General features: G+C 42.4%; 1 protein-coding gene across 1 annotated transcript in view; it reads left to right on the top strand.

Moving 5' to 3' along the window:
* Positions 1–23,033, top strand: part of ERN1 (endoplasmic reticulum to nucleus signaling 1) — a 51,098-nt gene that overhangs the window by 13,647 nt on the left and 14,418 nt on the right. Inside the window, exons 4-13 of the mRNA XM_056849161.1 lie at positions 4,232–4,265; positions 7,280–7,352; positions 11,517–11,589; positions 12,653–12,775; positions 15,337–15,438; positions 15,552–15,813; positions 17,089–17,167; positions 18,639–18,804; positions 19,783–19,901; positions 20,292–20,483. Coding sequence (XP_056705139.1) covers positions 4,232–4,265; positions 7,280–7,352; positions 11,517–11,589; positions 12,653–12,775; positions 15,337–15,438; positions 15,552–15,813; positions 17,089–17,167; positions 18,639–18,804; positions 19,783–19,901; positions 20,292–20,483 — 1,223 coding nt within the window. The remainder of the gene's footprint in view (positions 1–4,231; positions 4,266–7,279; positions 7,353–11,516; positions 11,590–12,652; positions 12,776–15,336; positions 15,439–15,551; positions 15,814–17,088; positions 17,168–18,638; positions 18,805–19,782; positions 19,902–20,291; positions 20,484–23,033) is intronic.

The following is a 23,033-nucleotide window of genomic DNA, read 5'->3' as shown; positions in this document are numbered from 1 at the left end:
TTTATGGCATGCGTATCTAGGAGCTGTTGGAACTTCTTAGTAAGTGTGCATGGAATTGGGGATGTGTTTGATTTCCTCTGTCCCATTTCTGCCTTTTACCACATTTCCAATTTGCATTTGATCCAGCCATCAAAATGTAGAGCTCTTGTGGTACACATCTGTGCTTTATGGTGGTTTTAAGGAATTCCCAATTAAAATATTAATTGGCTAAAAGGTCTGAATGTTTTGCAGAAAGGAAAGGGTCTTTGCATCATTTGTATCGATAATGAATAGGAATATACTGAAGTCAGACCGTGAGAGCAGCATTTATTTGATTTATTTATGTATTTTTGGTACGTGTATGCTCATGCCAGTAGAATGGATGAAAATGTCAATTCACTGTGCCTTACCAGTGAAAAGACATGTATAGTGAAATTATTATGAGAGAGACTGGATGTAAAATAGCAGATATCCTGAAGCCAATGATCCAAAGCTATGATGTTCCATTTAATATTTTACTTATTTGGTTGAAAAATAAAACATTGAAGAACCAGAGTAGTTTTAAAATGATAGACTAAAGTAGTGAGTTAATCTGGAGAATCTTCTGTTGAGACCTTTTGGTGAGGAAAAAAGACAACTAGAGAGAGAGAACAGACAAGTAGAGAGAGATACAACTATAACATGTGGGGAGACAGAGAGAGGAAATTATCTCAAAGAGTGCAATTCTGTTGGTTACTGGTAGGTTCAGGAGAAAAAGGTTTCAGGACAAAAGAAATGTTCTTCATGTTGCACATAATGAAGGTACAGAATTCATGTGCCAATTTAAAAGCTTAATCACATTAATAAAGGCCCATTAAAGGCTCTCGGCCACAATTGTAAAAAAAAAAAAAAAAGTGCAATAGTAAGGGTAAAGTAACACCCAACTACGTAAACTTCACAAGGGAATGCTTAAATTCTAACATGGGTATTTAAAGTGCAGACTGCAAGTTCAATTGTTATCTTCTCAGGAAGAGACACTCCTTAAGAACCAAGCTGTCTTTTTAATCTGTGCAGTTTGTTTCTTTCCAGATAAGATATTTCTGTTCCTTATCAGTTTATCAAGATAACTTGAAATGTCATCTGTTTACTTGCCTTGAGCAGTGCCTCTACTTTAGCACATGAGTTAAAGTCTGGCTTCAGGGGTACCTATTTTCTTTTTTTCCCTTCGATACTTGGTAACTAGCCACCATAAGATTCTTCTTGCTTATTAAAAAAACTAGTTGATTATAAATAAAACCTCTTCTGTTTTTTGTTCCTTTTGTCATCTGCTGGAATGTTTAGATTAAGCTGCGGTAGAATAAATTATACTCTTTGACAGGAACATTCAAGCTGAGGTCCTTTTGCATCGCCCTTGGACTGCAGAATCCCAAGCCCCCATATATTTCTTTTCTAAAGCATATATTTCTGATCCTTCTCATGGAGACAGTGCAAAAACTGGGCTCAGATGCCCATAATGTGCAAAAGTGCACATTGGTCTATGTTGCCATATTTACAAAGTGTGTAGGTGTTAGTTGCTTGCTGCTGTATGCAAATGGCAAAATAGACTTGTTGGTAACACATTAAGGTATCCACGTAGTTTCCTACCAAAAAAAGTGAGATCTTTGCATAGGTTTTGTACTGTGTTTCTGGTAGGACTGTTTGTTTTTTGTTAATTTCTTGTTTTGCCTTTAAACAGTTGTTTGACAGGCAGTAATTCAACAAATGTAGTTTCTGTGGCATCTGCATTCGATGATAAGGAAAGCTCCACCTGTTTGGCCCTGTCAGAAAAGAAACATATAGTCACCCTACTTATGCAGAAAAAATTGTTTAGTGCCAGAGAGCCTCTCCATAAGAGGATTGCTTGATCTGATATTTCTTTGCTCTTGCATCATTTTGTTTGCGTGAGGAAGAAGCTGATCTAAAATTGTTTGTAGCACTGAGTAGGCATAGTTGGCGTGTAAATCTTGTTTTCTTTATTCACTGTAAGATTGCATCGATCTATTCAAACCTGGGGCTGATCTTAATCTAATTTTGTTGCGTTCTTAGAACTCTTCTGAACAGATGAGGATGAGTTGTGTGTGCCTCATGCATGTTTTCCATTTGCAAGCATTAGAAGCAGAAAGAATACCATTCACGCTTGTACAGCTATTGATGAGAGCACTGGTGGACGTTGGGGGGGGGGGGATTTCCTGTCGAAAACTATTGTACCAGTCAGTTCTAGGCATGCTCATTAGGAAGTAAATTCAGTCCAGTACAAATCCATGTCAATGTGCACAGGAATGTAGCCCAAACTAATTTTTTTAAGTTTCAAGATTATGCCCCCCATACACACATTCATGTGGGGAAGAAAATTAGATACCCTGCACTTTTTTAGAACTATGGGTCATAAATGATTCAGAGCTGGATAGGGATGCCAGCCTCCAGGTGGGACCTGGGGATCCCCCGGAATTATACCTCATTTCCAGACTACAAAGATGAGTTCCCCTGTAGAAAATGGATGCTTTGGAGGGTGGACTCTAGGGCATTTTACCCCACAGAGGTTCCAGTCCTCCCCAGGCTCCATCCCCGAATCTCCAAGAGTTCCCCAAACTGGATCTGGCCACCCTATCCCCCCATTCCTCCCCAGTGGCTGTGGGGAGACAGGACCTGGCAACCCTAGAATTAATAGATGTGGAATCCCATGTTGACCACACAATCTCTCTCCCTTCCATCCTCTTCTGCTTCAGATATCTTCTACATTATAGATAATATTCTGCTCCTCATGCTTACCAGGCTACTCTGTATTCTCAGTTCCACTACAAACTGCAGTATGGCATTGTCATGTGATAAGTGAGCAGCCCCTAGATTTTTGGGAAGTTTAGTGGAGTCTGATGCTAAAAACAAACCTCTGCCCCAACCAAAATTTACACAGTTGGGTCAAAAAGAGGGAGAAGATGAAAGGAAGAGCAAATGCAACAAAATAATAGGGGTAGGAGGAGGAGGACACATAAGCGCACAAACAACACATGTGAGCAAGGATTAGGACTGAAGTATTCTCCAAGCTTCCAGAGAGTGATGGTATAGTCAGGGCCTAACTGCACATTACACAGTCCTCATGACATCGGCTACAAGAACTTTCTGTCAGATAAGCACCTGGAGTCCCTCACTGAGAACTCGATTCCCAGTAAAGTTGTCAGACCACAGGTGTGGCTTGGAGATCTCCCAGATTTGAAACTGATCTCCAGACAAGAGAGATCAGTTCTCCTACAGAAACTGGCTGCTTTGGAGGGTGGGTCTCTATGGCATTATATTCTGCTGAGATCCCTCCCCTCCCCATACCCTCATCCTCTCCAGGTTCCACCCCCAATCTCCAGAAAGTTGGCAGTCCTAATTCACAGGAATGGAGAGGGATTGTGGTGCACAGGGAGAAGACATTCCTTTTCCTCATGCTGCTTGATCTGGAACATCTCCAAGAGGCTGCCCCATTGGGGTTTCTTCATACACTGATGGGGTACACAGAGGTTTCCACCATGGGACAAATAGATCCTTGTAGCAGCAATTTTAGCCAGTGAGCAACAGGGGCAGCTGCCTCAGGCCCTACACGTGGGCGGGAGGTGACCAACCCTAGCCCCATCACCTGAAGGTGGGGGGAACAGAAGAAAAAGAGCAGGCTCCTGCCACCACTTGCACCGACCCTGTCTAGGGTCGAGCAGCTGGCTTCCAATGACTTTGTGTGGAACAAGGGCCACCCCTGGCTTGGCCCCAGCAAGGGGGCTGTGATTCTGGAGTCCTATCCTGGACTTTTGCCCAAGGCTCCAAAATCAATGAGACTTCTCCTGGCTCCCTGGGGGCATTTCAGGTCAGGGAAATCATGCAAGTCAGGGAAATTGTGCTGGGAACTTAAACCCCCATGGATCTTATCCGAATCAGGCCCCTGAGTGCTTGAGAATTTGGTTCCTAGCAGGCAGCTCACAGTGCACATCTGATAAAACGTCCTCATGGAAAACTTGGGGAGGTCATGAAGACTACATAACGTGGAGTTGTGCCCTCAGTGTTCTGAATATAATAGTTAATGTAACTCTACAATCCAGCCATTTCCTAACTGAATCTTACTATTATTTGGAATTTCTTCTTGCTAACCTCTAATCTCCCTGAGAAGTGAAGTAGCTGGTGATACCATGGACTAGAGCCTTGGTGTGAGATCTGGGTGTTTAATAGCATGGACCTTGACTTTTTTTTTATTTGGTTTTTGCAGATCCTGTACTTCAGGTGCCATTACATGTAGAAGAGTAAGTCACCTTCATTATTTGTTTATTTTGCTTGACTCTCTCGTTTACAGCTTAGTTTTCATTGACAAGTTGAGAATTGTGGTAAATACAAGCTTCTTAATATTGGTTCCTTTCTAATATTATGACAACCATAGTTAGCCTAGAAGGATCATCAGGCTTTTGTACTCCCTCCTCTCCCTCTCTCCTTTACTCACAGACAGCTAATGAATGACTTCTGCTTTCATGGCAAACCATAGGTCGCTGTTATATCCGAACCAGCAACTATAGCTTGTTCCTTACTAGGGTTCCAAACTGGGAACAAACCATTGTTTGGACTTCTGACTGGGAAGGTAAGTACATAGTTTGCTGTTTTGAATATTGCCACAAAAGCAGAAATCTCTGGCTATTTCCAGGGTGGGTGGTGAAAGGGAGTGTACAAGCCCAAGAATCCCTGAGGATCATCCATATAGCAACAAACTATGGTTTGCCATTCTGTCTGAACCAAACTGGCCATTGAACTGGCCCAAATAACAGAATCCATGATGTCAGCTAGGATCACATGATGAACACATGAAGCTGCTTTCTACTGAATCAGACCCTTGGTCCATCAAAGTCAGTATTGTCTACTCAGACCAGCAGCAGCTCTCCAGGGTCTCAGGCAGAGGTCTTTCACATCACCTACTTGCCTAGTCCCTTTAACTGGAGATGCCAGAGATTTAACCTGGGACCTTCTACGTGCTAAGCAGATGCTCTACCACTGAGCCACAGCCTCTCCTGTGATTTTGTTCCACTCCCGCTTCCACCCAGCCACTGCCGAGGCCTTTCTTCTTCCACCAACACTTCCACATGTGCAAGATAAATTTTTTTTTCAAGGAGACCTCATACACAGAAGTGCTAGCAACGGAGGAAGTTAGCACCATGGTGGAGGAAAGCATCCACTGTAGCTATAGAGAAGGGGGAAAGGAACAATGTCATAGGATCCTTTTAATTCGATCCTTTAATCTTTTTACAAATTTTACGGTCTGCTTCTAGTCTGTCTGTTTTACAGTTACTTTCGGCTGTTTTTAGGTCCCTGGCTTGTTTTTTAATGTCTTGTTTTGTTTTTATGTTGATAACATATGTTGATTGTAAGTCAACTCAAGCAGGACTCTAGAGAGGTGACATATAAATCTCCCAAATGAATAAATATATCAACAGTGTCATAGCATCCAAGCCTGTAATTCAGCCAGGTGAATTATTATGCACACACAGGCAGAACATGTGAAAATGTCCATTTTATCCTCAGCTCTTGGCCAAACTGCAGAAAGGTTTCTGCATTTGTCATGGTGCCACAGAAGATTAAGTGGGCAGGAAAAACCTGAGTGTTTACCTGGCTGCTTTTGCTGTGATTTGGAACATGCACAGTTTCAGACTGTAGCCAAAGGGGAGACGAGGTCATAGCATTTCATTGCTAACATTGCCCACAAACTTGGTGCGATAAAACAAAGCACAAAAATCTTTCATGTGGTCTGTGCTTCTCTAAAATACGTGGTTGTGTTTCTGTTTGAAGTAGGCTGACATGTCCTTTGAAGAGCTTGAGCCAACCACATTAATTTGGAGACAGGTGTCGTTGATTTCAGTAGTGGTTACTTCCACGTGAACATGTTTAGGACTGCATGCAGGACTTTGTAAAGCTGCAGGGAAGAGCCATACCCAACATATGGGTCCCCGGCATGTTTTCCCATTTAAATGAGTGACAAACAGTGAGCTCAAGATTTTCATTGTTGACTGAACTGGCCCCGTGGGCTTTAAATGGTAGCAGAAATGATGCAAGTGAAGCTTGTCCAGTGGCTTTTCCCCATGCCAGAATGTAATTAAACCTGCTAAAATGTTCTGTGCCAGGCTGTGCACATCTAAAGAACTTTGAGCAGGGCCGGGAAAGCCACGGTAAACCATACAGTTGTTCCAGATTTATTTTGGGGTTAGCTAGTTGCAACATTTGTCTATGTTTGTTGTAGTACAGGGGTCCAGAACCTGTTTATACCCGTGGGCAGTGCTGGATTTACATATAATCTAAACAAGCTATAGCTTAGGACCCCAATCTCTTGGGGGGGCCCCAAAAATTTAAAGGAAATAATAATTATTTCACTATTAATATACTTCTTCTTAATTGTATTTCAGTTCAACAATTACTTTGATAAAATACATATTTTGTTATGTGCAAATGGCTTTAGATACCTATTAGGTCCATAAATTACCATATAGCATATATTCAACACTAAAAACAGCAACAATTTGTTGTTGACAAAGGACAGCTGGATATATAAAGGGCCCCATTACCTTCAATAGCTTAGGGCCTCATCAAACCTAAATCCAGCCCTGCCCGTGGGCACCTTCAGATGGCTGCCATGGGGGTGAGACCAATCACAAAATGGCTACCATGGAGTCTAACATTAGGAAGAACATAAGCAGGTTCCACAAAACGTAGGAGGCCCCAAGCCAAGCATGCTCCTGCTATGAAGCTGTTTCCATATGGATGTCCCCTACAGATACAAAGCTGATGCCCTGGGCTGTTCTGAAGCAACACTTACTCTTATGAAGTGAAGTAAAGTCAGGACTGGATCTTAGCTTTGTGGAAGAGATGCTTCAGGGAAGAACCAGTTGGGCATGAGGAAACACGTTGGCATGTTCCAGGGCCACATATTTCAAAAGGGGATTTTTCAGGGAGATTTACCAGCCTCCAAAGCAGGAAATTAACCCACCAGACTAACCTTCGAATTAAAATAGAAATGTGGTGTGTGATTTTTGGAAGAGGTTATACAGTTTCATCTAGCATTGAGACCACGCTAAAAGCTTTGGTGGCATAATTTGCTGCACCAAGTTAAAAATAAATACTTCACAGGTTGTTTTTCTTCCTTGAAAGGGGGGGGGGGGAAATAGCACAGTTTGTGTTTCTAAAAGGAAGCAGCTGCCTTCACCAAGAACTGCCATTGTGCTTTCTAATCTCACAAATGCAAATTAATTAATGAGTGCTTTAATTGTTTCTTAACTCCTAGACCTGCATTTCTTCCTGACCCTAATGACGGCAGTCTGTACACTCTTGGTGGCAAGAATACCGAAGGCTTGACAGTACGTATAATTTGATCAGTGTGGATCGCACAGAATAACAGATTCTGCAGGTGACCAAACACCCTTTTCTGGTAACACCTAGTCTGGCTGTTAGGAAGATATCGCTTCTGTCAAAGATTCCCCTGTTCACAACTTGTATGAGGCCTTTTATTATTACAACAGTGAGTGAGATGTACTTCTAGAGAAAGGGAGCCTTCAAATAACTTTTTAAAATTTTAATGTGAAAAAAATAAAAAAATAAAGTTTACAGAATGCCAGGGGGGCAGCTTTGCTGGTATCTCTTAGGGGTGTTTTTAAGTGCTGCATGAATACATGACTGATATAAAGGAGACAAAGGCTCTAACGTTTTATTTTAAAGATGAAAAGCTACAATGAAGTAATAGAAACAGTTCCCTTTGAAAAGTTTGGGCACTCTCCAGTCATTTGTGTTCTCAGAAAACCTTCCCACATCTGCTTGTCTGCTGTGGAATATTCTACATTTGCAGAGAATTAGGAGGCCAAAACTACACATGACACCGGCAGACCCGTTTATGCTGATCTGGTTGAATGATGTTTAAAGTGGGAGTTGAGAGGGGAATCTGGTATGAAAGGCAAAAGGAACAAGCCGTGATGTACGCTTCTCCCACCACAATCTAAACCTTGAACACATGAAGCTACCTTATAACCGAATCATTTGTCCTTCAATGTCAGTATTGTCCATTTAGACTGGTAGCAGCTCTCCAGAGTCCCAGTCTGAGGTCTTTAACATCCCCTACTACCTGAGTCTTTAACTGGAGATGCCAGGGATTGAACCTGGGACCTTCTGCATGCCAAGCAGATTCTCTGCCACGGAGTCACAGCCCCTCCCCAGACCACAGCACCTCCCCTTAACTTTTGCAGACTGCCTCCAGAGGTCAGCTCTGATACTGGAAGTACCTAACTGGAAGGAGAGTGCCCGAGGAATTGCTAGGAGGCCAAGCAGTCTTCCCCCCCATGGTCCTTTTCTCTATAAATCAGATGCCCTCCCCCCATTTTCTACTTTATATATTTTTAAGGCAAACTTGGCATTTAAAACCAAGCTCTCACATGTTGTTAGCTCCTACAGTTTGTTTCAGTTTGCTCTCTTGGTTTCTGTGATTTCTTGGTTTCAATAAAACAATAACCCATTAAAATAATTTAAAATACAATTTAAAATAGCCCAATAATGCCCCTCAAAATTACCTAGCAAATGAAAATGTATTAGGCATTTCACAGGATGCTGACAGGTTGATGCCAAATATAAATTGATGTTCTTCTGAGAAGCAGATATTGTTATTTGTATTGCCCAGAAGTTTAGGTGTTTCTCTTCTCAAAATGCTGTGAAGTTCTATAGGCGTAGTTCTTGTGGTTCCTAGAATCATGCTGGTTTGGGCAACTTTATGAAATGCTGGTGCCAGTTTAGGGTGCCGGTGCCGGGAATAGAGACACCCACACTGTGTAACACCTGCTTCTCTGGATTCCCAAACTCCTGGTTGGGCAGTAGGAGCAGAAGTTACCAGATGCCTTATGAGTGTCAGGAAAACTGATTTGGTTTTCTAATAGACAAGTGTCTGACTTATTTTTCCTCATTATATTACACGTGTGGCACTTGAAAGAGATTACTAAGTGATTCCTGGAGCATCTTTTGAGGAGCCATAACAATTATTGCCTGAAAGTTTTAACAGCCTTGTTGAGAAATCCAGCCTGTACCAGGAAACAATGTGGGGGAGGTGTATTAGTATGTGTGTGGAGGAATATTAGTGTGGAGGTATATTAGTTCTAGTACTAATTTCAGTACAAGATGCCTTTGTAGTTCTCTTTTGTAAAAGTACATAAAGTGTTAAATGGCCAAGATCTGATCCCCCTGACAGATGTTGCTCGCCTACTTGCTTAAGAGCTACTTTTTTATGATGAAATTCTGATAAATATCTGCTTCTTACCACTTTCTTTTCCTGGAAGCTGTTATGACTTCCTCTTATAACTTCATATTCATCATTTCCCTTTTCAAATGCTCAAAAGACACATTTTAATTAATTGTACTGTTTTGTTATGCAGGTGGCAGATTTTTCTGAACATCAGGTTTTTTGATCTCTGACGTCCTTTAGAATGTAGATATACATTATACAACTGAATGCACTCTGCTAGATTTTTTTAAAGTTTTGTTTATTTCACATCCATAAAAATACAAACATAAAATATATAAACAACACAATACAAACTTAAAACCTAACATACGAAAACAAGCATTAACTGGGTGAGCATATAGAGTTTTGTTTCCCTATTTGAATCTTTCCTAAGTTATACTATTCTTGCTTTGTGACATGCTACTTTTTGTTCAGTCATTCACTCCCATGATATATGTACTTTGCAATTACCTAATAAAACCAGCCTTATTGAATTCTCATCTAATTTTAACATTCATGCTATCTTGTTTGTAATCATTAATTTCTATTATTTACTTTTCCAGTATAGATTTATATCTAAGCATTTTCATTTCTGTTTATACGTATTTTACAAGACATATGAATAATACAATTTCCTGCTAGATTTGTGAAGTACATTATAGGTTTGGTGGTAGCAAGCAGTTATGCTACTTTTTCCCCCCAAGCCACAATTCAAATCTTTACTCAGCCATGAGTACCCTTGGCTAGCACCTCTGTCTTAAGGCAACAAAGCTGAAAAATTGTTATGAGGCTAAAACAAGTAAGAGTTGGGATGGATCATGCGTACTGCCTTGTGCTCTTTGGGGGAAATGCAGTATAAAAAAACCAATCCGTGTTTCTATCTGGTGCTAAAGTGAGCCATTCTTGCTCATTCTTCTGTAATAGGGGTGCAGTCTGTGTTTGCTTTATTTATTAATAACTTGTCTACTCTGCCTTTCTATCACTTTTTTAAAAATCCAAGGCAGCTTTTTTTGCCGTCCAAATTAAATTAAACTCCAATTTAAAAATAATTACTAACAAAATAGGAAAACAGTAACAGTTTAAAACATGGATTCTCATCAAGGGGGAAATTCCACCCTGGGGGGTAATTTTAGGGTTCCAGCTGGAGAATTGGGACCACTATTCAGCAAAGTGTGATGTCCTGTAGATTATGTACAATCTGTAAAATCATAGTTTGTTTTTAATAACTGTTAGACTATCTTGGGAAGGGGGGAATTATACTCTGAGCAATGTTGAAAGGGGGGAATGGAGCGAAAAAGGTTGAGAACCACTGGTTTAAAACAATCACAACCAAATAGTTTTAATAAGTAACAGCACAATAAATGTGTATATGTAAAGTGCCATCGAGTTGCAGCCGACTTATGGCAACCCCATAGGGTTTTCAAGGCAAGGAATGAACGGAGGTAGTTTGCCATTAGCTGTCTCTGTGCAGGAACCCTGGACATTCTTGGTGGTCTCCCTTCCAAGTACTAACCAGGGCAGCATATTAAATAGCAACTCATAAAAATATCTCCCTGCAAAACTAAAAGCTTACCCAACCTTAGGAGCACTTCAAAAAAGACAGGTTTTCAGAACAACCAGAAAGTCAGGAGAGTGTAGCCATCAGGATCTGAGGGGATCAAAGAATTCCGTAGCCAGAACACGTTGTTGTACATGTCAGGATGTTTTGGGGGCAAGTGGGCATCTAAGTTGTCACCCCCTTCCACTGTAACAAACGTATATTTGAACATTAGCAGAGAGAGAGATAATATCTGCTGCTATTTGCTGTGTTTTCTTAAAAAGACAATTAGATCCTATCCTGAGAATGTGGACAATGCTACTGTGTGTAATAAAGGGAAACTAAAAAGAAAAAACCCGTAGACCTCATCATTAAAACCAAAGTGGAAGAATAAATAAGACAAAGACAAAGTTAAGAAAGACAGCAGGCTCCACGTGTCCCCGGGTACATTGTTTTTTATGTGGTACATTGTAGTGGCAAGAAGTTACCCACACAGCTTCATTGGTGCAGGAGATTGCCACGTCATATGATGTAGGGGAGAGGCATGTTATAAATTACTCCAGTTGGCACTGACGTGCATAGAGCTACAGGAATAGGCAAGCCCCAAATCTCTTTAAAGTTACTTTGAGACTCTTAAATGTACAACCACAAAGCCTGCTGATTACTTTTTCCTTTTCAAACCACAATTGTGTGAAAAATAAAGTAATGTAAAATCATATATTCTAGAAACTGCCATTCACCATTCCTGAGCTGGTTCAAGCATCCCCTTGTCGCAGTTCAGATGGAATCCTGTACATGGGTAAGCCCTAATTTGCTTTCCAAATGTCAATTGAATTTAGAGCATAGTCACAAAAGTACGAGTAACTCTGTACAGAGGCAGCATTCTCGTGTGATGGTTTCTTCCCAGTTTATGACAGGAAAAATATTTTCTGGATACTTTCTGATATTTAAAATCCAGATTTCATTTGCTTAGATATATGACAGTGCAGAAGGATATAACAGAGTTATATCCTTCTAAATTCACTGAAATTGATGGACTTAGAGTAAAATGAAACAAAAGTCTAGTGGCACCTTCAAGACTAACAATATTTATCTTAATAGAAATGGGCTGTGAACCACAAAAGCTCATACTGAAATAAATGTCTTCAAGATACCACTAGATTTTTGTTCTACTTTTTACGATAGACAAACGCAGCTATCCCTTTGCAGTCATGTTAGAAGGATGTAACTCTGTTTAGGATTGCACTGTAAGTCACTGGTCTTTACTGCCATAAACTGTTTTTGCAACACGCAGTTTTCTTCTAGAAATTTTTCAAACTTTGAATCTCAGTCTGGTTAACTATAAATCCATTTTATAGTCAGCTAGATCTCTACCTTAATACAGATCGTTCTCTGCACTCTGGATTCGAATCCAGTAGTACCTTAGAGACCAACAAGATTTTTGGTGTATAAACTTTCAAGAATCAAAGCTGCCTTCGTCAAATACAAAGGGAACTTTGACTTTGGAAAGCTTCCACCCCCAAATCTAAAGTGCTACTGGACTCGAATCTAGCTGTTCTACTGCAGACCAACACAACTGCACTCTGAAACCATCCCTATACTCTGGATATGTTGAATCTTGGATACTTGGGTTTAAGTTCTGGTTCCTCATTCAACTCATTCAGTTGGCTTGGGCTGTTTATCAGCTTCAGTTCCCTCATTTTTCAAGGAAGGTAAAAAAGAAAAAGGGATATAAAACTCTCTTTCCCGTAACACTACATTTTGAAGAGCAAGCTGGTTGTAAAGGGGGAGCTTGGGGGAAGGGAGGTAACATTTGCATAATTGAATTTAATGATACTGAAATGTTGATTATTCCCGATTAGGAAAGAAGCAGGATAGCTGGTATGTAATAGACCTCATGACAGGGGAGAAACAGCAAACTCTGACCTCTTCATTTGCCGAAAGCCTTTGCCCGTCTACGTCTCTCCTGTATCTTGGCCGAACAGGTAAGATTTTTCCCCCATCTACCACTTAAAGTGTAACCGTTTAAAATCTGAAAGAGATAAATTTGTGAATCATGAGGTTTCATTTCTAAAGTTGATGGCTTTGTGTTAGAATAACAATTTCTATAACGTCTTTTTTGAGCTTGGGAAACGAGAATTGACATTGTATTCCAAATGCAATTGCATCATAGATTTAGATAAAGCCCTTAACAGTACTGTCCATTTAATGTCCTATTTCTTATCCAAATTTCCATATTACTTAGGCTTACTTAAGTGGCATTTCCATTTATGTATCTCTACCACAAGTCCAGATCTCTTTCTTGGTTAGTTATTGCCAGTCCACAACCCCATCTATTTATGAGTGAAGTTAGGGGTGTTGCCTCAGTATGCAGTACTTGGTATTCATTTAAATTAATCTTCATTTTCCATTTGTTGCCGAGTTATGTAATTTGGAGAGATCCTTGTAATTTGTTTGAGTTTTCACCATCCTGAATAATGTACTACACACAAACTGCACACAAATAATGTGGTGCTGCACCATTCATTTCTGGTGCCAGATTATTTATGAATAAATTAAAATAACATTGGCATCAGTACAAATACTTAGTCCCTTCCTTCTATGCCTGCTAGGTTTACTGAAGGGCTTTCCCTGAAAGATTTCATCAAAAGCTTTGTGGAAGTTCAAGCATATTATTTCTTGCCAAAGTATATTACGATGGTAGTTCTTTCCTACCTTTGGCATCTAAGTGCCTAAGCACCTTGGTTTCCTGCTTCTGGTGTGTTTACGTACATCTTTCTATCCTGTATCTAATGCTGAACCTGGTTCCACATGCAGATCTATAGACCCACAGAGGTACATTGTGCAGCGAAAGTACAGAAGCATCCCCGTGAGCTAGGCGTAGAAGACCTAGCAATAAGACTAGAACAGGGAATCATGCCTATGTGGAAGCAACTTTAAAGGTGGCACTCGGAGAAAAACATTGAGTAGCTTCCACAACCCTGCTGGCACTCAAGCTTCAAAATTGTTTTTGTCTTTAGCACTTTTTATTAAAAAGCTATTTTTTTTATTTTCTAAAAGTTGTGAGGTTAGATGAGCTTTATTTTCAAACTGATTGTAGTGGTGAGGAAGGGATTTGAATGCCCTGGCCTCCACAACATTTTGCTTAACTCATCTGGGTCCTTACTTTTGTCTTCTACACTCTGTCAGTGGAGACATGACTATCCATCCCTTATACTTGCAGAGCTGTGACTTCCTCGTGGACTGTCCTTTATGTTTTCTAACAGTGGCTTGCTCCCACAAATTCCTGCCGTAGTAAGATGGCCTAGGTTCAAAGGCAGTGTGTGTGGATAGCTTTTAGTTCCAGACTGTATGGAATGCGCACACCTCAGCAGGTGTGACAGAGTTTCCGACTAGATGCTTATTTGATTGGGAAAAGATGGAGGATATGTCAACAAAAATGTAAATTCGAACAACCTATCAATATAACATGGACTGAGAAATAGCTGGAGGGATCCAGGAAATCCTAGTGGTAACAGGAGGGGCAGTGAGAAGTCAGTCTGGGTAGATGTGATGAGCAGGAGATAAGTGAGCAGCTGCGGGTCATCAAGGAGTTGCCTGGGGTGGTAGTTTGTGCTTACTGAGAAACATACTGAGAATGGGATGAGTGAGGAAACTTTAGCAGGCCTAAGAACATCTTGTTAAGCTTGAGAGGAGGGTACCACCCAAATTAATTTGCAAAAGGCACCAAAATGATTATCTGTCTCTACCTCAACCTGGTCTTGGTCTTCCAAGACATGTACCATTGGCTAACGTAATTGTGGAGGTTCTCCTTTGAAATTGTATCTTCCACCTGGGCCGTGAGTGTATAGATCCTGGCTGTTGTCACTTCCTCAGTCTCAGAAATTGGAAAATATGCCTCCAAAACTGCAGAAGTTGCCATTGCCAGGATCAGTGGGTCTTGTGATACAGCTGCTTGTACGCATTCAGGAATGGACTGGGATGGTTTCACACCTGAGGAGGGGTAAAAGGTAAAGGTCCCCTGTGCAAGCACCGGGTCATTCCTGACCCATGGGGTCACATCCCGACGTTTCCTAGGCAGACTTTGTTTACGGGGTGATTTGCCAGTGCCTTCCCCAGTTGTCTCCCCTTTAACCCCAGCAAGCTGGGTACTCATTTTACCGATCTCGGAAGGATGGAAGGCTGAGTCAACCTCGAGCCGGCTACCTGAAACCAGCTTCCATCGGGATTGAACTCAGGTCATGAGCAGAGCTTGGACTTCAGCACTGCAGCGTACCACTCTGCGCCACGGGGCTCCTTTGAGGAGGGGGGAGAATTCATAATCTGAAAAGCAGGTTCTACCAGAGGAGAAGTTTGTTTTTTCTTCTTAAAATAATACAAAGTGATTGTTCAGATCTTCCCAATGCCAGGTGAAAAAACAAACCCTAGGAACGATTTGATGATGGGATGTGACCAGCATTGCTTTATTTTGATGGCTGTCTCACAAGAGAAGCACTCGGCTCTGTCGGCCAGCACAATGCACATTTGTTAATTTTTTTTTTTACAGAGTACACAATAACGATGTACGACACCAAGAGTAAAGAGCTCCGATGGAATGCCACCTACTTCGATTATGCAGCCACGCTGCCTGATGAAGATGTTCAGTACAGTAAGAACTTTGTTCCTAATTAAAGACTAATGTGCTAATGATACTGCGCACTTTCAGAACTGGGCATAGATAAGAAGCTCCGTGTGATGGTTTGCCTCTGTCTGCTTTTTCAGAAATGTCCCATTTTGCATCTAATGGCGATGGGCTGGTGGTGACTGTGGACAGCGAGTCTGGGGACGTCCTGTGGATCCAGAATTATGGCTCCCCCGTTGTAGGATTTTATATCTGGCAGCGGGAGGGGTTATGGAAAGTAATGCACACCAATGTGGGGGTAGAAACGCTGCGCTACCTAACATTCATGTCTGGCGAAGTTGGACGCATCACAAAGTGGAAATACCCCTTTCCTAAAGAAACGGAGGCGAAGAGCAAATTGGTGTGAGTATGAGTTTCGTGATTTAAAGAAATGTGTTTATGGCTGGCCAACTCAGTTTTTCTCTTGCAGAGAAGGAGCACATGTTTTAGGTATGGTCTTACGCTGCATACAATTAATGTCTGATTTTTAAATGTGTTGTACCTTGGTTCTGCAGGTTGTGTATTTGAATGGCTGCAGTCTTCATGTGTTCAATAGGATCGCAGTCTTAGGGCCTTCCTGGTTGATTCTTTTGTCACAATTATCATTATTAAAACTGTCTCCTGCTTGATCTTTGTAAAATTCCAGATGGCATTACAGCACCATAAATGTGTAAGTTACTACACAGTTGTCGCAGTGCCCTGTCTGCACCTCACACTGTTTATGAGCCTGTTCCAGGTCCTGTTGTCCCACGTTCTTTCAGACATGCATTGGGAGTTCTGTGTGGAAACTTAATTCCCTGGTGAGCAGGGGCCCGGTTTTTATTAGGACCACTTTTATTAGGACACAGCTGTCCTATATGGACTGCTTAAAAGTCCCTTCACATGTGCTCCAAGCAGTGAGCCTTGCCCATGTACACAGGCACATCAATAAGGACCAGGCATCTATCTAAAGAAAGGAGCTTTGACTCTCAAAAGCTCGTACCCCAAAAATCTTGTTGGTCTCCAAGGTACTACTGGACTCAAGCCTCGCTCTTGTACTGCAGAAAAACACAGCGCCCCTCTGAGAGATTCAGGTAAGGGTGATCACATTTTGTTTGCCGTCAAGTCACAGCTGAATTATGGCAACCCTGTAGGGTTTTCAAGGCAAGAGATGTTTGACAGTGGTTTGCCTACCCAGCAAGTTTTCATGGCACAGTGGGGATTCAAACCTGGGTTTCCAAGATGCTAGTCTGACACCTTAACCACCACACCACACTGGCTCTCTAAACAGGATTTTGTAGGTTCCTCCAAGATTTGAACTCAGATCACTGGATTCAGAGTCCAAGAGATCATAGTGCAATGAAATTACTCTCTTCCCGGACCTGTTGCCACAAAGAGGCGTTTTTGTGGCTTCCATGTAGAGGCTATATCACAAGAAGCAGCTCCCTTAAGGCAGATAATGTACCTTCTTCTTTTTTAGGTATACCAATCTGGTAATTTCTGTGTAATAAGTATTTTTCTCGTCACTCAAGCAGCTTAGTGTCATTAGTATTATCACATCATATGTAACTATGTTTATAAATGATTGTGTTTATAGATGGTTGTATATGGCTTTAAATAACAGAATCATGTAAAAAATTCTTCCTATTGTGCTTCTAGGCCAACGCTCTACGTAGGGAAATATTCCACCAGCTTGTATGCGTCGCCGTCAATGGTTCATGAAGGGGTGGCTATTATGGTAAGCTGTGCTTTTTAATAGTTAAAATCCCTAGACCCAGAGCAGCGCTCTGAACTCCTTTCCGCATTTCTTCAGAACTGGGACTCACATCTGGTTTGACTCCTGCTTAAGCAATCATGTACATTCTTGCCTGAGAAATAATTGGCATCGCCGCCATTCTCTGTTGGGCAGGAGGTCACTCCTGCTTACATAAATGCCAAATCCTTGCTTAGCCATGAAGCTCGGTGGGTGACATTGGCCCTTTCAGTCTCAGCCTAGCCTTCCTCACAAGATCATTGTTGCGATAAAATTAGAAGGGAGAGAACCATATATTGCAGCTCTGAATGATTGATAGTAATGAATTTTGTTAAGAACACTTTAAAGAAAAAAATATGTCTCCCTTTCTATAACATACTATGTGTCCGTAAACAGGTGGAAATTTTAGATCCTTAAACAATAAGGATTATTTCATGGACAAACACTGTTTCTCCAGAAACCTAGCACTATTCTGAAAACAAAATACCCAAGCCCTTACCTCTGTCTTACAGCTTAAGAAAAGAGGTATACAGCAGCCTGAAGGGGGGCTTATAGGGAAAGCAGAGGAGGGAGATCATAATTTGATACCTCGTCAGTCTCAGTTGTATTTGTCGAATTAGAGAAAACTATTTTGACAATGTATGAAATCAAAGGCAGATTTCCTTCTGGAAGAAAAAAAGAAGTATACAGTCAGACAGTGGTGCAAGAATTTTTTTTCTTTATTAACATATTGATACCCTGCTTTTGTCCCCAGTGCAGACCCCCAAAATTGCTAACTACATTATTCTCCCCTTTGCCATTTTATCCTCACAACAACCTGTGAGAGGAAGAGAAAGACTAGCCCAAGGTCACCCAGCAAGCTTCCATGGCAGAGAGGGGATTCAAATCTGAGTCTCCCAGATCCTAATTTAACTATCTAACCATTACATCCACACTGGAGACAGCCAATCTAAACAACAATGGAAAGCAGAGATAAGAGACTGTAGCAATCTGCCTCACTTGCTGCCAAAGCTGCGCTTATTCATAATTAATCCACACCTTGTCAGCCCCATCAGTGCTCTTCCTCTATGAGATACAGAAACTGCCTTTGTTCTGTGCCATAGTTGTTAGGGATAAAGTAAAGAACTGCGGTCCATATATCTTTGCAGTGCCCAACCTTGAATTAATGGCCCAGGTAAAGTGCAATAAAATACCCGATATTATTTTCTGGGCAGCTTACCGTATGTCACAAAGGGAGACTCTTTATGGCCCGTACTCTTTGAACTGGTTGTTTGATTGCTAGCCTTCAACAGGCAACAGAAGTGGGCTTGACCATGCGCCACATAAAACAAAGCTAACCTCCAAATAAATCCAAGTGGCTTATCGTACAGCTTTTTGTTTGGCCTTTTGTTAACGCACTGAATGTTCCATTGCTATGTTCAAAAAACAATCTCTCTCTCTCTTTCGCTTTCTCTAGCCCCGGGGAAGTGCAATACCGTTGATAGAGGGTCCAAAAACACGTGGTGTCACCATTGAAGACAACGGTGAATGTGTTATCACTCCCAGTACTGACCTAAAGTTTACCTCTGGATTTAAACACAAGAACAGACTCAACTATTTGAGGCATCACTGGCTTTTAATAGGTATCAGAATGTGATCGGATTTCTTTTGTAATGTGCTGCCCTCTGGTGGACAAACCCCCAATTTAAATTAGCGTGTGAACATTTTTTTGAAGTTTAGTGAGCAAAGTTCAGTACAATTCCTAACACATAAATAAAAGATTACCAAGGCTGTAAGGACATGATAGGGAAATTCCTTTGTCTATTAAATTGTCACTACTACTCCATTTGTCAGTTACAGGCATTTTTCTTAGGAGCCAAGGATGTGACTGTAGTTTTCCTACAGTATTAAATAAGATTACATCTCAAGTTCCAAATGTAGTTCTCCATGTCCCAGCCTCCATCTTGCAAAATATGTGTCAGAGTGCTGAACTTGGGAGGGAAGCCGCTCTCTGGATCTTCTGTCCTGCTCAGCTCCTTTAATCCTAAATTATAATTACAAGGATTGCAAAACTAAAACTTGAGTAAGCAGGCCCCTCTGATTATTTACAAAGGCTATGCAATAATTTACAAGTTCTAAGCCATTTTACAGTCTGTAAATGTGTGAACTGTGCAAATGTCTAATGCATAATTAACTTGTATAATTCACTGTCATGATGGTATGATAGTCAGTAGTTTTAAAAAACATTAGATTACTTCACAGCGGTCTACCGGCAGGTATGAACTGTGATTGCGGAATGGAAATTCCACGATCATGGACAGTATGTCTCCACATGATAGATTCTGGGAACAAACAAGTGAGTATAGACTGAACAAAAGCTAGCCACTGCTGGAAAGAGACTGCTGTTTGGTCAAAGGTGGGGTAGAAATATTTGGACTAAATTGAGTAAGCAGAATAAATAATTGCTGGACTGGATGGACAATTGTTTCTTTCCAGCAGGACTTTTCTTGCGTTTACAGAAAATACCACATTTCCATATTTTAGGTAACTCTGCCATAAGGTGATATTACTGGCAAGTTTCCTTTCCTTGAAAATAATACAAGCTGTATTTCTGTTTCAAGGGCACCATGAGACACCATTGTCGGCCCCCAAAAAGATCCTGGAGAAATTTCCAAGCAATTTGCCAAAGCGGCAAGAAAATATTATACCAGCAGATTCTGACAAAGCAGCTTTTGAAGAGGTCTGTGAATTGTTAACAATCATATTGTGAAAATCAAGTCATGTTTGTTGTATTAAAAGGGCGGGCATAAAAAGGGAGGTATGAAGATTTAAGATTTCTCACACAATCTCATGCAAAGTTCAGGATGAGTTCCTTTCTTTACGTATCTCTTTGACGGAATGGATCTTGTTTATTTGTTTATTTGTTCACTGAATGATTTCTCCTAAAATTCTGATAATTCTGTCTTGAACAGTGCAAGTCTTTTGAAGTCAGTGCTTAGGACTGCACTGTAATTTTTTGGTAAATAATGCTTGCTAATAAATGAGCATCGCAAGCGGCTGGCAAACTGTAACGGAGGGAGTTGTTTGTATTAAAACGTTTGAGCTAAGGCAGCCTTTGGTTCTATCTTAGGCCATTGATATTACCGGGCATTCCACAAAAGACTTGCCCCCTCCCACCCCAGAGGACGCCGAAGAGATGCTCAGCCAGCCTGCGCCCCGGCCAGAAGCTCCCGTGGATTCCATACTGAAGGACATGGCCACTGTCATCCTCAGCACATTCTTACTTGTCAGCTGGGTTGCCTTTATCATCACGTATCCAATGGTAATGGGCTAGTGTGTGATGTTCTTGCACCCTGAATAGGATTGCTCAGCAGCATAGCCTGACACAGAGGACATTTCTTTATCTGTTTGTTTGTTTGTTTTATTGGATTTATATCCTGCCCTCATTCCCGGCAAGCCAGGCTCAGAGTGGGTCACAATATAATTATAAAACATCGTAAAACACCAGTTAAAACATACATTAAAACAGACTTAAAAATTCTATACTTCATGCTATAACAAACAAGATGGGATATAATTCTCCGTTGCAGCCACTGGACAGACCTAGTTGGCAGCGGACCCCAAATAATGTCAGGGGGAGGATGGGGAGGCCAGCCAAATGATGGTAATGGAGGAGAAGCTTTGCAGCTGCCCTCAGGTGTAGGCCTGGCAGAACAGTTCTGTTTTGCAGGTCCTGCGGAATTCCTTTAGTTCCCGCAGGTACCTGATGTTACTTGGTAGACTGTTCCAGCCGGCTGGGGCCAGGGCCGACATAGAAGTAACCAGGCATTTATACGAGATTTATATCCTGCTTTAGAGCCCTTCAGGTTGCTGACACCACAGTAGTAAAGTACAGGAAAAGACTGCACCATCTGTTTAATTTTCTAAATATTTTGAAAGCTTACAGCACGGTCTGAATCTTGTCAGAATGACTGCCCTTAGTTTTAAACCTTCCTACCAGTCCTCATAAGCCATACCCCTTGGACTTTGATTCTGGGGTAATTGTGAACCAGGTTTATGAAAGCCTATGCAGAGGAAGGCACTGGCAAACCACCTCTGTTAGTCTCTTGCCATGAAAACCCCAAAAAGGGGTTGCTATAAGTCGGCTGTGACTTGAAGGCACTTTATACACACACACATACACAGCAATCAGAAAGTGTACCAACTCCTACTCTTGCTTGGCTACACTGAAAGGGAAAAAATAAAAGACTAAGGCCATTTTTGCATGGTCAATTTTGATGCTCACTCAAAGCTCTTCTTTAAAAAAACAGCCTTAAGTAGAGTTGTGAAAGTTAAAGCAGTGAAAGTTAAAGCAGACAGTGATGCTATAGTTATTGCTGATACAGTTAAGCTAATAGCATAACATACCGTATTTTTCGCTCCATAAGACGCGCTTTTTTTCTCCTCAAAAGTGAGGGGAAATGTCGGTACATCTTATGGAGCGAATGTGTGCACAGTGCCGGCTGGGCGCGCTGGGAGGCGGCCGGGGAAAGCCGCCTCGCGCCGTTCCAGCGCGCCCAGCCGGCTTAGCCTGCTCTGAGCGCCTGCCTGCCTCCAGCTGGGAAGCGGGTGGGGGAGCACAGAGCCGGCTTGGCGCACCCGCCCGTCTCCCAGCCCCTCTAAGCGCCCGCCCACCTCCCAGCTGGGAAGGGGGGGTGCAAAGAGCCGGCTTGGCACGCGCACCCACCTCCCAGCCAGCTCTGAGCGCCCGCCCTCCTCCCAGCTGGGAAGGGGGGGTGCAAAGAGCCGGCTTGGCACGCCCGCCTGCCCGCCTCCCAGCGGCTCTGAGCACCTGCCCGCCTCCCAGCCCGCTTTGAGCGCCTGCCTGCCTCCAGCTGGGAAGCGAGGGGGGGGAGCACAGAGCCGGCTTGGCGCGCCCGCCCGCCTCCCAGCCCTCTCTGAGCGCCCGCCCGCCTCCCAGCCCGCTCTGAGCCGCCTCCCAGCCCGCTCTGAGCACCTGCCCACCTCCCAGCCGGCTCTGTGCGCCTGCCCTCCTCCCAGCTGGGAAGCGGGGGGGAGCACAGAGCCCGCTCTGAGCGCCCGCCCACCTCCCAGCCCGAGCGCCCGCCCGCCTCCCAGCCCGAGCGCCCGCCCGCCTCCCAGCCTGCTCTGAGCGCCCGCCCACCTCCCAGCTGGGAAGGGGGGGTGCAAAGAGCTGGCTTGGCGCGCTCTGTGCGCCCGCCCGCCTCCCAGGGCATTCACTCCATAGGACAAGTTTTTAGAGGAGGAAAACAAGATTTTTTCTTGTTTTCCTCCTCTAAAAACTAGGTGCGCCTTATGGAAAGGTGCGTCCTATGGAGCAAAAAATACGGTACTTTGAATTGTTAGCAATGAAGAATCTAGTGCTGCTTGTTCTCCTCTGCACCAGTACACTTGCTTGGGGCTAAGCTCGTCTTCATGTTGGCTCATTAGCAAAGATATATTCATTTTCTTGGAGAACTTTTAATTATTAAATTCATATCTCTTTTTTCTGCTAAAGAGTGCTCAGGAGTGCTTACACACCAACAACTTTCAATCTACCCTGTACCAATTCTAAAACTACATACCAGTACATGTGTGTGTGTGTAAAGTGCCTTCAAGTCGCAGCCGACTTATGGTGACCCCTTTTGGGGGTTTTCATGGCAAGAGACTAGCAGAGGTGGTTTACCAGTGCCTTCCTCTGCACAGCAACCCTGGTATTCCTCGGTGGTCTCCCATCCAAATACTAACCAGGGCTGACCCTGCTTAGCTTCTGAGATCTGATGGGATAAGCCTAGCCTGGGCCATCCAGGTCAGGGCCAGTACATACAAGCAAGCAAAAAAGCAGTAAAAATAGATTACTTGGGCCATTTTG

This window comes from Euleptes europaea, chromosome 1 (genome assembly GCF_029931775.1).
Source record: "Euleptes europaea isolate rEulEur1 chromosome 1, rEulEur1.hap1, whole genome shotgun sequence".
Taxonomy (NCBI): domain Eukaryota; kingdom Metazoa; phylum Chordata; class Lepidosauria; order Squamata; family Sphaerodactylidae; genus Euleptes; species Euleptes europaea.
This window is presented reverse-complemented; position numbering and strand designations above follow the sequence as displayed.